Source organism: Nuphar pumila, chromosome 1 (assembly GCF_984573655.1).
Source record: "Nuphar pumila chromosome 1, dmNupPumi1.hap1.1, whole genome shotgun sequence".
Taxonomy (NCBI): domain Eukaryota; kingdom Viridiplantae; phylum Streptophyta; class Magnoliopsida; order Nymphaeales; family Nymphaeaceae; genus Nuphar; species Nuphar pumila.
The window spans coordinates 173,227,998-173,244,599 of NC_143249.1; the positions used below are offsets into that span (position 1 = coordinate 173,227,998).

The following is a 16,602-nucleotide window of genomic DNA, read 5'->3' on the forward strand; positions in this document are numbered from 1 at the left end:
CAGCCCCTGCCTCTACTTCTTTCGCTATAACAAGTGCGCAAGGGTGCGATGCCCTTGCCTCTGCTTCCTTCGCGTTAGGTCAGTGGCAGTGCCCCCGACTTTCTGTTTTTGGCATTAACTTGCTAAGATTGTCGCTTTTGCAACTCGTGCGACGGATTCTGCTCGCACTCCGCGACCCGAGCCGTCCATCGCTTACACTCGCAGACGCCAGCAAGCTTGCAACTCCCAAAGGTAGGGAAAGATTGCACAGAAGACTTGGACAATTGAATTAAGTTCAATTAACTAAAAATGGACCATTAAATAAATATATATATAGAAATATATATATTTATACGAGTACGCATTTAACTCAAGGACGCGGTTCCGCGATCCTTGTCTTTTACTTGCTAGCCGTCTTTACCTTGCCTTCGCGCATTGCGCAAGGGTTTTGCGTTGCACTCCTGCTTACAATCCTTTACTTTGCCGTCGCGCTTTGCGCCCAGGCTTTTGCTTTTACATATGTGTTGTTACTGCTTTGCTATTACAGATGACGCTCAGGTTTTCGCTCATTACATACGCGTTTGAGGCATCCTCGTGGAGGATGCAAGAGACATCTACCACTCCCTCTTGCCACAAGAGTTCAGTCGGGAGCTGGCGATACACTTTCGTCTAAGGAGAAGGATACCTCGCAAGGATCCTTGCTCTTCGTGTATGTAGTCCTGCAGATGAGTTGAGGTTCGAGCGAACTACTTAGCAGGGGTTCTGTTGAGAAACCTGTAACCCGTCTATCGATGCCGGTATCGAGTCATGCGAGTCATGTAGATACCCCGATAGCGGATAAGATTCTAGAAAATCGCATGCATAATGTTGGCACAAGGTCCTGGCTGTTTCAAAAGATAAAGCATGTCAAAAGTAAAGTTGATAAACATTACATCTTTGTGAAACACTCTTGTTGAAGCTTCTATTGAGGAGCTATACCCCCTTCATCCTAGAGTACTTGTAGTCGTGCACGACACGTCTAGTACTGCGATGATCGGATGAGACGGTCGTGCGACCTCGAACAGTGCTAAATGCACAATGCTGTAATCACATAAAATGGCCTCACATTCGCCTTCACAGGCAAGATGCTTGAGTGGTTTAAAGACCACAACATATAATGTGTCGTTAGTTAAACAAACCCTAACGCACCCATTCGCTTCTTGTTGTCTGTCAAGGGAGAGGACAAAGCGGTACAAAACTCCAATAGACGGGTTGTTAACAACCACCCTACGGGCAATGATCCGGCCTCCCTAGTCATTGGACTTAGGGGAAATGGGCTGCAATAGTTAGCTCAACACTTCTGCAGAAGTTGGATGCATCCGTGACACTGCTTATCAGCCTCTGGGGAATCTTCTCTCGGCTAAAGCCGTCCCCTTTAGAGCGGACTCAACTAGCTATTCGGGTTATTGAAAATATATAGAATAACAGAGGCCCGAACTAGTCTCAGTTGTTTTTACGTTTTGCCTGCGCGTACCTACATGCCAGTAATATCGAAACATAAAGTTTGTTCACACTGGTCGATTGCTTGCTTGCTTGGTAGTTTAGTATGCTACTCGTTGAGCTGTACCCGCCTGTCGAGGCATTACTCTAGTTTGTTAAACTGCTTACGCAGTTCTTTGCTAAGTAACATCTAGCTTCTCATACTAGTTAAATGCTTATAATAATAGCATTATGCCAGTTGCTACATATTAGCATGTGACTTGCTTTATCTCTTGGTCGAATTGTTTGGTGCTTATTGTAGCGTAACACTTGTTGGCTTGCATCTCTTATGATTGATGTGATTGCATACAGCTCGTAATCTACGAACTGGTGGCAACTAGGATTGATGTGACCGCTTGTCTTATAAGTTACTTGCATATTGTGATATAACTGCTGTTGTATGATTACTTATGAATGGCTTGTGATGCAATGGTTAATGCCTTACGATTAATTTAATTACTTGCTGATGGACTGAGCCATTTGATGGTAATTGTATGTATCGCGAGCATTGTTATGAGTACTTGTCTTATTCAGTTGTTTTGTTTGGCTGACAGGTAGAGTTAGTTACTCTTCGCCTATAGAATCAACTGGATTGCCATGTTGATTCTATAGGCGTGTCCTCAAAGCATGCGTGTTCTCATGTGTCGTTTACGCATGCTTTGAGGTCCTATTTGAGGATTGCAATGTTCCTTGTGGTAATAATACGATGCATAGTATTATGTGCTTCTGTGTGATGTGATTGATATGCCACGTGATAAGAAATGTTTAGAGTATGCGATAATATGTTCATAGTTCGTGGAACCTTTTTAGAGGAATGGGTGATCGTGGTTTTGTTTTACCATGTGAAGTGATACGGTGCATATTGCTGATATACATGCTTGTACCCATATTGGTGGCTATTGACCCCAAGAGCGGTCAATGGTTCGGAGCAATCGATTGTATTGATGCATGTATCACTGAGTAGGTTGTCTGTTAAGGACCTGATCTCCAAAGGATTATCTGCGAGGGCGTGTATGATCAAGACCAGGTGACCCGACTAGAGTGGTAGATTCTCTGTGAGGATGTACACTGTCCACGAACGGGTAGCCGCAAAGACGGTGAACTCCTGTGAGGAAGTGTATGGTCCAAGACCAGGTATACCATCTAGGGCGGAATTCCTTGTGAGGTTATACATTTTCCAGACAAGGTGATTCGGCGTTGATCTTGCTGATTGTAATAGTGGCTATCGACCCTGAGAGCAGTCATTTGTGTTGATGCGTGTATTACAATGATTTTCATTGTATATAGTATCTGTTGGGGATCGGCTTCCCAAAGGTTTCGCTGTGAGGGTATGTATGATCAAGACCAGGTGACCTGGCTAGAGTGGTAGATTCTCTGTGAAGATGTACACTGTCCACGAACGGGTAGCCGCAAAGACGGTGAACTCTTGTGAGGAAGTGTATGGTCCAAGACCAGGTATACCATCTAGGGCGGAATTCCTTGTGAGGTCGTTCCCAGATCGGGTAATCCGGCTAGAGCGGTAGAATCTCTGTGAGGATGTACACTGTCCACGAACGGGTAGCCGCAAAGACGGTGAACTCCTCTGAGGAAGTGTATGGTCCAAGATCAGGTATACCCTCTAGGGCGGTAATTCCTTGTCAGGTCGTATATCTCCCGGACCGAGCGATTCGACGTGGATCTTGTGTTTTTGCTTACCATAAAAAGTTATTGTGAGCTGTGATGATCTTCTGAGATTGTTTGAGATAGCTACTTATAAATTTATAGTTTTGGCTTTCTGTTTTAGCATGATTACATGCAGGACTCAGATGTGAGAATCAGATCGTTAGCGATTTGAGATAGTGATCATGTTTTGGACCTTCTACGGAAGGGTGGGCTTTTCTGAGAAAGTATGACGCCTTAGTGAATCATAACCGGTGACAGGTGGCCGCGTAAGGCCATGGAAGATGAGAATAGTTTAAGGTTATTCAGGACAAAGAGTTTGTTAGAAATAGTGAGAGAGACAAACGATGTCCTGATAATGATTAAATGTAGAGACCCCGTTCTAGGAACGAGAACAAGCTAGTTGCGTGGTGGTTCACAACCTACGATCAAATGAATCGTCTTGCCATTTGCATTGCTTACTTACTCGCTTGCATTACTTACGCGTTTGCACTACTTACATATTTGCACTGCTTACTTACTCGCTTGCATTACTTACGCATTTGCACTGCTCACTTACCCGCTTGCACTGCTTGCTTGCTTTGAACCACTTACCTTGTTGCACTGCTTACCCTGTTGCACTGTTTCCCTGTTTAACTGCATGTCTGCTTTAAACTATTTAGCATACTGAATTAAATGTACTTAATTCAGTTTCCTGTAGTCTCTCTTGTGCACCTACTAGTTTTTCGCGAAACTAACCTATTCTATAGGTACAGGTGATGATTACGTATAATATGGGCGATGGCGCGATTACAAGATGGCTTCAAGACTTCTTCTTCCTGCCCTTAGCTCGCGTCCTGGACGTTTTGGGTTTGTAACGGATTTTCCTTGGAATATCCAAATTTTGTGAGTTTTGGTTCTTTTAGCTAACGTGCCTAAAGTTGTCAGCTTGCCTTCTGAATTAACAAAAGAATAGTCTTCCGCTGATTTTATGAACAAACTCTGGAGGAAAGAGATTTTCTCTAGTCTCTTGCCTGTTTTCTGAAAGGTTCACAAGTTTGAAATTTTGGGGCGTTACAGTTGCAGTCAGCAGATTTATCCATATCTGTCCGCATGCACGGTGGGATAGATCTATCGAGATCTGTCCTTGTGAACGGTGGGATAGATCCAACTATATGCACAAAAATCAAAACAGCGTGCACATGCCAAAAAATAAAATTAATTGACTGATCATTACATGTATGTATATATATTGGCTGAAAAAGAAAGGAAATCATCTCATATATATATATATATATGTATATACATATGTATATACATAATCAATGTAACGTTATGTATATACATATATATATATACATTTTGGATTTTTGTTTTTCCCTTTTCCTTCTTTTCCCTTTCGACCAAAACATTACAGAAACTTGACCTAAGCTATTTCTCTCTGTTCGAATCGATAGAGCGATCCGTACCTTTGTTGAGAGACAGAAAAGAAAAACCGGAGATGCATCGGATGATCGGAGAGGAAGAAGGTCCCTTTCTTCTTCTTCTTCTCTTTTTCCTTTCTTTCTCCTTTCCCACGATTTCCCTTTTCTCTCTCTCTCTTTCTTTTTCCTTTCCTCTTTCTTTTTTTCCTATATTTTTTTTTGGTTTTTATAGAGGAGGGGATCCTCTAGAGGGTGACGCCCCTTTCCCATTTGGGTTATCTCCAACCTCTTTCCTATTTACTCTAAATTTTGTTGACTTTTCTACTTTTTACTTCTTTCCCTTTTTTTCTCTTTCTTTACTTACCTTTTTGTTCTCTTAACAAATTCAGCTCTTCTAGAGACCCTATTTATTTGATAACTACCATATCTATAAGAATTTTTGGAATTAACTAATTATTAATATTTAATTAATTAAGAAATGTCCAAAAAGTTTCAGAGGGTGTCTTACCCCTTTGGGAGTCTTTTTAACTTCAGATTTCCTTAAATTAAACCTTTATACTCAATTTAAACTTTAATTTCGTTGGACCTAGATTTTGGATCCAGATCCAAGAACCAAATCCAAATCCATATGGATATTGAACTGGATCAAATCTTAATTAATATGGGTCTTGGACTGGGTCTAGATCCATATTAACTTGGATCATACGGATCAGATCTAGTTCTAATCCAATCCAGACCTAGTCTCATCGAGGCGGGCCTTTTTAGAAAAAATGGGATTTTCGGGCCAACCGTAGCCCGAATTCAGAAAAATAAAATATCGTTGTTTTCAGAATTTTGAGGTGTATCCAATGATATATGACCCAAATTTTGCCTTCGAATTTAACCCGAATTTCGCTTGATTTTAAAGGTTGAAAGTAAAAGTTTTTATCACATTTCAATTGGTTCGTTTAGGTCTTGTCGATGAGACCTGGGCCAAGCCCAGATTCAAATGTCATTACCTAATATCAAGTATTTTACCGATGTTTCTACAACACTTAGCCAAATTTTTTAAAATCTCAGAATTTGACATAGTATAAAAACACACGATATTACACTGATACTCAAGTGAATCATTCTGTATCAGCCCAAAAATAATAAAAATTATTGTGTTAATCATAACGTGACACATGTTAAAACTATTAAAATAATGTTAAAATAATATTAAAAAATTATTTTTGGTATTTTTTACATTTATTAAAAATAGCCAATTCAGGCTTGCAACGTATCGATTTTCTGCCGATATGGTGCATATCGGCCGATATGCATCGATACTAATAACATTGGTCTCCACCATTTTCTTGAAGAAAAAGGAGATCCATGGTTTACTGTTTCACCCATAGTTGGCAAACCCGTGACTCGGGCTCGGATCGCCCAACCCTTGACTCACGGGTCAGCGGGTCAACTCGGTAACTCAGACGGGTTAGGACATACATTTTTTTAGTATTTTTCTAATAATACTTTAAATATTGAATATAACACTATGTTTTCTACAATGTGAATGCCAATAATCAAACTCCAAGCAGAAAATTCACTAAATCAAAGCATCAAAGAACAAAAACTACAAAATATCTGCATAAAAGATAAATAAGCTTCATAACTGACATAGCCACATACATAAGAACAATAATGAAAATTGTGAAATAAATATTAATAATTAAGCTACACAGGTAGAAATAAAACAAGTAAAAAATAAACAAGTAAACCAATAATTACAAAGAAAAGAAAAGCGAAAACCCCCTAAATGTGGGGGTTATTACTTTATTTGTTGTCCACACTCCACACAATCGCACACTGTGCATAGTGCACAATTTTGCACTGCCAAAACCCCCTAAATGTGCATCATGCATCGCCTCTCAAAGGCAAGCCTGAGAGAGAGAGAGAGAGAGAGAGCATCGGCTCGCCTCATAGTGAGAGAGCGAGCGAGCAACAAATCGCCTCACCTTGCAGAGAGAGAGAGAGAGAGAGCACCTGGCTGCCGGTGGTCGTCGGCCATCACCCTAGGTTGGAGTTGCAGAAGGGATGAGAGAGAATGAGAAGAGACGAGAGAGAACGAGAAGGGTCAACCGACCCTTCTTGAAAAAGAATCTGACTTTTAAAGTGGTGAATCAGTTCGTATCGAAATGAACCGGTTCAAAATCCGAGATGACTCGACGAATCGGTATTCATTTGCCGAGCCGTGTCTCAGTCCTGAATCACTCGATTCAGGACTGAATCATCTAACACGGCCGAGTCGGGCGATTCCTAGCTGATCCATGCCCAAACCTAGCTAAAACAGGTTTGGGCTGGATCGGTGGCCCAGTTGCTGGGTGATCCGATCCGATCCGACTCGGATGATTCCCAAGTCGGATCCCCGGGTTTGCCAACTATTATTTCACCAACTGCTCCATTAGACTATCATTGCTTTTAACAACACAAACTTGTTCTACTGCCGTTAACCTGGAAAACAACTAATGAAGCTTGCTTTTAGGCAACTATTGAAAATAGTGCAACAGTGCTGCTGCATTAGGGAAATCCAAAAATGTCAATGCAATTTTTTAGCAAAGTGTTACATTTTCTTTTTTGTCAAAAGTGCATTATTGAAAGAAAGACTTCCATATATTTATTTTCTGATGGGGAAACTGTTAGAAATATCCACCTGCAAGGGTTAGAGATGAGGTAAAGAGAGAAGAGAGAGAAGAGAGGGGTCGGCGGCAATAGGGTTTTCCCTCTTCTACTTAATATTTATAAGTGTTGTACATAGTATGACATTTACACAAGAAGTAAAAACAAATTACAAACATGCCACCGCCCACGCATCCCAAGATGGATCCTTGCAATGTGGTGCGGGTCGGATCCATGATCCAAAACTAACAGCCTCCCTCAAGTTGAGTATGGTCTTTGATCATGCTCAACTTGCCTTTGAGTGCCCAAAACTGATGAGTGGATAATCCCTTGGTAAAGATGTCAGCAACTTGCATATCTGACCGAACATATGCAGGTTCAATTTCTTTTTCTTCCACCTTTTGCCTAACAAAATGTTGATCGATCTCGATATGCTTCGTGCGACAATGAAGGATGGGATTGAAGGCAATATTAATAGCACTCTGATTATCGCAAAGAAGCATAGAGGACGAGATTGGTTCTTGTAATTCTTGCAGTAGATGTCTCACCCATGTAACATCGGCTGTTCCTGCTGCCATTGCACGATATTCTGCTTCAGTACTAGATCGTGCCACTGCCTTTTGCTTCTTGCTACTCCATGTTACAATATTATTGCCGATAAGAGTGCAATACCCCGAAACTGATCTTCGCTTGTCAGGATCACCCGCCCAGTCCGCGTCTGTGTAGGTGAATAGTCGATGCCCTGACATATAAGCTGTGTCCTTGGTGTACATCAAGCCATCTCCAATCGTACCCTTTAAATACCGAAGGATCCTTTTTACTCCTTCCATATGTACATCTGTAGGAGCATGCATAAACTGTGAAGCCTGATTGACAGAGTATGCTATGTCAGGCCTAGTGAATGTTAAGTATTGTAACATCCCTACAACTCTACGATACAAAGTAGGATCATGATAAGTAGTGCCTTCTTTAGCACTTAGCTTATGATTGAGAAGGCAAGGTGTGCTAATTGGTTTACAATTCTCCATCCCTGTAGCAAGTAAAATATCAATGGTGTACTTATGTTGGCTCAATGTAATAGTCTCATGTCGACTATCAACTTCCACACCCAAAAAATATCGCAAGGGACCCAAGTCTTTCATCTTGAATTTAGCCATCAGCATAGACTTAACCCAAGATATGTGAACCTCATCACTCCCAGTAATAATGATGTCATCAACATATATAAGCACCCAAACAATAGCTGAATCACTTTTGAATATGAACAATGAATGATCTAGAACACTTTTAGTGAACCCATGATGCTGGATCTCCGTGGAAAAACTCTCAAACCAAGATCGAGAAGCTTGTTTCAAGCCATAAAGAGAGCGTCGAAGTTTACATACCCAATTGGATGAATCATGCATACTATAACCAGGTGGCTGCTCCATGTAAACTTCTTTCTTTAGTTCACCATGCAAAAAGGCATTTTTAACATCAAGTTGACTGAGTGACCATTCATGTTGTAATGCCAATGCAATGATAATTCTGACGGTGCCCAATTTTACTATTGGGCTGAACGTTTCATCGTAGTCCTGCCCATACTGCTGTGTGAAGCCTCGTGCGACCAGACGAGCTTTATAGCGCTCAACACTGCCATCCGGTTTGTGCTTGATCTTGTACACCCATTTGGACCCTACAACATTCTTGTTATCTGGCCTTGGTACAATTTCCCATGTATTGCATTCATGCAATGCTTCCATTTCTTCATTCATCGCCTCTACCCAGGCACGGGAATGTACACCATCATGAAAGGAGGAAGGTTCTGTTTCTTTGGACACTCTGGTTAGAAATGTTTGAAAATCCAAAGAGAAATTGTTATAACTTACCCAACGATCTATAGGATGTCTAATCCGAGTGGAACGTCGTAGATGAGTCTCATCATTGATTGGATGAGCTCTACGAGAATAAACAAGACCAGAAAAACGTGAGGATGTTGTTGTAGGAGGAATGTCTTCCATATGCGGTTCCACATCGAAAGTATAGGGTTCATTGTCTGTCAATAAAGATGAATCCTCATAAGGCAACGAGTCATATAAAAGTGAGTCACTGAGCCAAGGATCATAACTGTCCTGTGTATCTGTGGAAGACGAACCCAGATTGTCAAAATTTCCATCATCAAAAACAACATTTCTAGATACCCGAATTTTGCCTGTATGAGGATCATAACACCTGTATCCCTTATAGTCATCTGCATACCCAAGAAACTTGCACTGTACAACTCTGTCTTGAAACTTATTTCTCAATGAATGATCAATGTGAACATAACATACACAACCAAAAGGATGTAGTTCTTCATATGATGGATGACAATTATAAAGAACAAAATATGGAGAATTATCTTCAAGGATGGTCATGGGCAACCTGTTGATAACGTAAACAACTGTATGGAAAGCCTCGGTCCAAAGAGAGAAGGGAATACCCACAGTGTGCATCATGCTCAAGGCTGTCTCAACAATATGCCTGTGTTTTCTCTCAGCTACTCCATTTTGTTGAGGGGTATGAGGGAAAGAAATGTTACGTGTAATGCCATGCTCCTTCAAATATTCACTAAAATCATGGGATATGTATTCTCCCCCCCCATCACACTGGAAATATACAACATTGGTATTGAATTGGTTTTGGACTAGTGCATGAAACTGTTTGAACAACTTGAAAACTTCATGTTTGTTTTTCATGAAGTAAATCCAACTAAAACGAGTGTAAGAATCAAGAAAGAGTACATAATATCGAGATCCAGAAAGAGGCAGTGGGCGCAGGACCCCAAACATCTGAGCATATAATCTCAAAAGGCTTTGTTGCTCTTTTATTGATACTATGAAAAGGAAGTACATGACTTTTGCATAAATGACAACTTGGACATTTTGAGTCTAAACTGACTGCGGGTATTAGACCTTTAGCAGACAACTTGTCAAGAAAAACTTGACTACAATGACCCAAACGAAGATGCCATAAGTTTGGCTTATTAAGTTTCAAGACTCTAGACGAAGAACTATGATCTGTGGATCGACTCAAAAATGTTGGAAAGGAAGGAGCTGAAGAAGCCACGGCTACGGAAGACGACGTCTTCAAAGGCTCATGAGATTCTTCAAAGACGTACATGTTCCCGCGCCGTTCACCTTTAGCGAACGTCTTCTTGGTGTGAAGATCCTTAAGATAAACAGAAGGAGTAAATTCAATGGAAGAATTTGTTTCATCAACTAATTTAGACACAGATAGAATATTCTTTTGAATAGCAGGTGTGAGTAAGACATTTGACAAGGGTAATTGAGATTCAGGGAAAGAAAGGGAGACATTTTCAGTGTGAGAGATGGGGTGGTGAGATCCATCTCCTATGACTATAGTGCCATTTCCAGTGTAAGGAGTCAAGTGAGAAAATTTACCTGCATAAGAAGTAACATGTGCTGCTGCCCCTGAATCAATATACCATATACCATCATCATTTTGACGCAAGTTCATCTGATTGAAAGTAGTCATAAGGATATTTTGTACGTCCTGTGGAAGAACCTGTCCCTGAGGAGTGCGTGCAAACGTCTGAGTTGCCCTCTGCCCTGGCCTCTCTGTTTTGTTCCGGTTCTGAGGATTGTACCAGCAATTTGCTTTAACATGTCCCCGCTTGTTGCATAGAAAACAAGTAGGAACACGTCCCCCTCGTGGTGCACTGCCTGAGCCAAGGCCTCCTCCAGCTGGTGTAGGTAGTAATCCTCATTTGTTTGTAGTTGTTCCATTTGGACGAGGAGGAGTAAATAAGGCTCCTGTTTGAATAGGCGTATGTGCCATCATCACAGGATGAGTATCATCTGACGCGTGTTCCGGATTTAAACTGACCTCATATTGCAAAAGCTTAAATTGAAGATCATCAAAACATGGAAGAACTGAGACAACCTGGAGTGCTGTGCAAAACATGCGATATTCAGGTCCAAGGCTACCTAATACCTGTTGTACCATGTCCTTATCTGATACAAGACTTCCAATGGCAGCTAACTGATCTGTAATAACCCTGACATCCCCCATGAACTCTGTAATAGATTTGTTTCCTTTTCGCATGGATTGGAATTGCCACTTGAGTTGCAAAGCCCGAGATTCAGAGACCTGAGAAAAGGAATGAGCTAGTCCATTCCACAACTCGACAGCAGATTGATCATCAGAAATAGTTTGTAAAACACGATGAGAAAGTGTGGAAGTTATGTAAGCAACTAATGTCTGATCCCGTTGTACCCATATGTCATAAGCAGGATTGGTGGTTCGAAGTTGACTCACCTTCCCATCTTCACCTGTTATTTCTTGCATGATATGTGTGGGTGGGGCGGGTGATCGCCCATCTAGATGCCCATAAAGACCATGACTGCGAATAAAAGGCACAATCTGACGTTTCCAAAGTAAGTAGTTATCATGAGATAACTTGTGGGTCATGAGGTGAGTAAGAAAACTAGGGTTCAACTTGGAATCCATGGATTATATGAAGAATAAGAAGCCAAAACTGTTCTAACAGTGTATTGAAGAGGAGACAACAATGCTGTGTGCTGAAAATAATATCAGCACACACGTTATTCAGAGAAAGAGGAAAACATCAATGCTGCTGTGTGCTGAAAATGATACCAGCACACACGTTACACAGAGAAAAAGAAACAGCAATGCTGCTGTGTGCTGAAAATGATATTAGCACACACGTTACACAGAGAAAAGGAAGCAACAATGCTGCTGTGTGCTGAAAATGATATCAACACACACGTTACACAGAGAAAAGAAATCAGCGATGCTGCTGTGTGCTGAAAAAGATATCAGCACACACGTTACACAAAGAATAGTAACATGCGAACCAGAAAAAAGGAAAGAATCAGAAATATTTTGGGGAGAAAACAAAAACTCGGCAGACTGAAACAGGATGTTAAGACGTGTGTACCAGAAATATTGAGAATGAGAAGAAACAAAAAAAAAACTGGAATGACGTGAAAGAGGCTTGAAAGAGGATTAAGAAAAAAGAGGAAAAGAAGCAAAGCTGATTAAGAAAGAAGGGACAGAAATAAACCCACGTTATTTAGCAGCACGTGTTGGTCTTTAGAGGCCTTCTAGATGATCGATTTTTGTGCCTGTGCTTTGATACCATGTCAGAAATATCCACCTGCAAGGGTTAGAGATGAGGTAAAGAGAGAAGAGAGAGAAGAGAGGGGTCGGCGGCAATAGGGTTTTTCCTCTTCTACTTAATATTTATAAGTGTTGTACATAGTATGACATTTACACAAGAAGTAAAAACAAATTACAAACATGCCACCACCCACGCATCCTAAGATGGATCCTTGGAATGTGGTGCGGGTCGGATCCATGATCCAAAACTAACAGAAACCAACAAGAAATTGTTAAAAGTTGTGTCAATAGCTATAGCAATTTGATCCTAGATTCTCAAACCTGGTGACCACTTATAGTTCTTGACATAAATAAGTTTATGCATGTTTTCGACATTGTGCCATGTCAAATAGATATGCATTCAACAGGTTATTTTTCTTTTTTTTTGTTGAATTCGTAGCAAGAGTTTTTGAGGAAATTTTCGAAGTCATTTTTCCAATGAAGATCCTCGACATTCTTAAAAGGAAATTTGAGAATTAAAAGAAAGTAGGATTCCAGAAGTCTACTACTGCTGAATGGAGTTACTGTTGAGGGTTCCAAAACAGCTCCTATATTGAACTTCCTAACATCTATGTTATCTTGACACTTTTGTAGGGTCAATGTTTTGATGTCAAACACTTCTGCACACTGACACTGACACTAATACCAACACTCCTAGATAAGGTATAAATACTTCATTTTTCATTGTAGAAGTGACCTAAAAAAAATACACTTAGTGTTGCATGTCCGACACGACCGTCTTAGATATGAAGTTTCCAGTGTTGTACACTTCATCTCTACTTTATTTTTCTCTCATTTCATGCTTTGAAGGTGTTGAAAAGTCTAATATGATTACAAAACCTTGCCTGATTCTCTCTCTCTCTCTCTCTATATATATATATATATATATATATACATACATACATACATATGTCCCAACCCAAAGAAGGGGTGTTGTTAGGTTACCGACCCTGTTCCCATGTAGTTTAGGAAGGGGCTTGACTTGCCAACTGCTCCCCTTCTCTCTTTATTTGGCTGGGTCGCAACCTCTTGAAAAGAGGTGGGCTTAGTATACAAATCCCTCACCCCTCTGTCTTTGTTTTATTGGGTCCTAACCCCATGAAAAGGGGTTACTAGGCCAACTTCCTACATAGAAGGGGCTTGGTCTACCATCTCTCTCTCTCTCTCAATTGCTACACAAGGAGGAAGGGCTCAAGCTAGTCGGCACGAGAACTCTCTTCCTCTTACCACAGTCAACCCTTTAGCACCATTTAAGAGCCCCCCCCCCCTTTCACAGTTTTAATGTATACTGTATAGTGATTGTGGTGTGCCATATACAAGGGAAGGGGAACCGAAGATATCTCCTTTTGAAATAGTTATTTTATTGTTTACTTAACTGCTCTCTCTCTCTATACACACGCAGGGAAGGGGGACCATCAAACCAAAGGAAGGTCCAAAATCTACAACTAGTGATGATTGGGCAGTTCTCCATGTCCAGCTATTTAGTGTTTCTTTGATCGTCTTATATATTTAATTGTTATGATGTATTTAGTAAGAAATATGTTTTGCATAATAATTTTTCAGCCACTGGACATGTTTTTTAAATGTAAAAAATCAATGGCTCACAATGCATCTAATATGTTAGAATACAATATTGTGGGCTGTTGATGTTTAGCATTATAAAAAACATGTCTAAAATATAAAAAAAATCATAATCTAAAACATGTTCTTTACTAAATACATAGTAAAAAAATCCAATATATAGATTCTGATCAATGAAACACTCAAACCTTGGAGAAAGAGAGCCATCCAATCAGCATTGGTTGTAGATTTTGGACCTTTGGTTGGATGGTCCCTCTCTCTCTCTCTATATGTGTGTGTATATATATATATATTTATAATGTTTGACACTTTGTACATGTGTCAATGTCCTAGTAACATAACATACTTCAACTTTAGGTCCTTAGGTTATGCTTAGCGCAAACAAAGTCATTATTTTTGTTAAAGATGACATAACATTACAATTACAAAATGAATTTCCATCTCTCTCATGCACACTTGTGTATATGCAAGCTTGGAGGAATGTCTTGTTGTTTGTTAACATATATCAAAGGCTACATTATGCTTAGCTAGAGTCTCAATGTTTGTGGATCCATGTGTGTTTGGTTGTGCTACTCATTTGACCAGTCATAAAATGGCTGCTAGCATGCATAAAAAGCTTCTATGTTTTGATTACCTCAAAGAAGCATTTAGGTTTTGTGTCATCTTGGCATAATAGATTGGATACGTGATTGTTTTGATTGATTTATATGTTTTCTTATTATCTAATCTACCTAACTTGTTGCTAAGATATAGTTCTCAAAGTACTTGTAACCTTTTGATGTTTTAGGCAAGCATGATAGCAGCCCTTGATATCCCTTCACCTCAAAGAAAAGTAAATTTTGATTCCAACAAGATGGATACCTTAAGGGCTTGGCACAGAGTTGACCATCGTTCAAGGGTGGCATTACGACGGAATTTCCACTCAAAACTTGTTGAAGCCTATGAGGTACAGTGCAGTCTATGATTTTAGGTGAACAAATTATAGAAATATGTTTTGGTTGCATGAATTGCGTTATATAATTTAGGAGATAAGTCATCATTCAACAGATTCACATTTAGGAATCATGAATACGTTGTCATTGTGGCTATGCATATATAGAAGCTCATTCATGGATCACTATTCTAAAGCAAATTGAGCATGCCTTGAGCGCTGTTATCATGTTAGAAGAGTTAATTCTTTAGGGATTGCCTGGAAAAATTGTAGAAGCTAAAGGGAGCCAAGTGTAGGTAACTAAAAATCCTTTTCTGTTTGTTAGAATTTATCCGTGAAAGCTAATATTTTGAAAATTGTATTGCTAGTAAATTAGCTCTTTCTTTGTTCTCTTAAGGATAGAATTCCTTATTGAGATGTTGATAATGGTTTATAACAACCTAAACAAAATATTTAATGCTTAGTATCATAAATATCAACAATTTAGATTCCTTGTTTATGTCATTTGGCATGGGCTGGAAAAGAAGTGATCATTCATCCGCGGTTTCATTCTTAGATAGGCAATTCTGCTTAGGTGCGGGTGTGGATGCGGGTGCGGGTACGGGTGCGGATGCGGCGATGTGGCACTTTAAAATAACTTGGGTGCGGGGGTACGGGGAGGATATATATATATATATATTTATATTTAACAGTTTTAAGTTAACACTACGTGTATTTGTGTGCATTTATGTATTTATATATAATATAGATAAAAATGAACTTGATTAGGGTTGACTGAATCTATTTTTGGATAGAAATGGACCTCAGTGTGATTGACTTCACCTAACACAAAGGAAGCTGTGTCCAAATGCTGCACCCGCCTGGGTGCGGGTGAGACGAAGGTGCGGTGCCCTGTTAGAAGAGTCCGTGTGACATAGCTTGGAACTTATGAACCTTGAGGCCAAGCTCTAGAGCTTATGGATTCTCTGCCAACTGTTGGCTTCTTTCTGTTCCATTTACCAATTGTAGAAAGCCCAAAGTTAGGCATTCCAATCATGCAGTGGATTTGTTTGGACCTACTCTCTCTCTCTTCTTTTTCTAGGGTCTGACTGTTAAAATGTGTATATAATTATATATAATATAATATAATATATTATATATTATATTATATCTAATAATTTATATTTATTTTTTCTCTTTATTTTGTATTTATTTTTGTATTTTTAGGCTAGTCTAGTTCATATTGAACTAGACTCAAAACTAGTCAAACATTTGACTAGTTTTGAAATAGCCATTGGAGCTAGTCCAACGGCTACAATTAGAGCTGTTGGACTAGCTCCAACAACTCTCTTGAGTCTCCTTTAAGCACCTCTCTCTCCCTCTCTCAATGTATATAAATAAGGGTGTTTCCCCTCTCCTTGTGCTTTTAAAGCATTTCATGTGAATGAAATAAAGTTTATTATTCTATCTTTTGTGTTCTTCCATTTATGCCCTTTTGTGGGTTATGATTGTAGTGTCTTCAATAGACACCTATTACAAGCATTTGTGCTTTCGTGGAAGATCCTCATTTCCTTACACTGACATAAAGGCTGCACATGCTCTATGATGCTTTGGGATCCTAATGGTGATCCATATGCTAGATCCCAATGTTGTAAATATCGTATAACCCGTATGAGAAAGGCTTAGGAAATGGATGTATTGTATTGCATCATATCATATTGTAAGATAGGAGAAAAAAGGCACTAATTT

General features: G+C 39.7%; 1 protein-coding gene across 1 annotated transcript in view; it reads left to right on the forward strand.

The window, feature by feature from the left end:
• LOC149851307 (R3H domain protein) overlaps positions 1-16,602 on the forward strand; it is a 67,586-nt gene that overhangs the window by 31,086 nt on the left and 19,898 nt on the right. Inside the window, exon 5 of the mRNA XM_089999953.1 lies at positions 14,731-14,889. Within this exon, the coding sequence (XP_089856079.1) occupies positions 14,731-14,889 (159 nt within the window). The remainder of the gene's footprint in view (positions 1-14,730; positions 14,890-16,602) is intronic.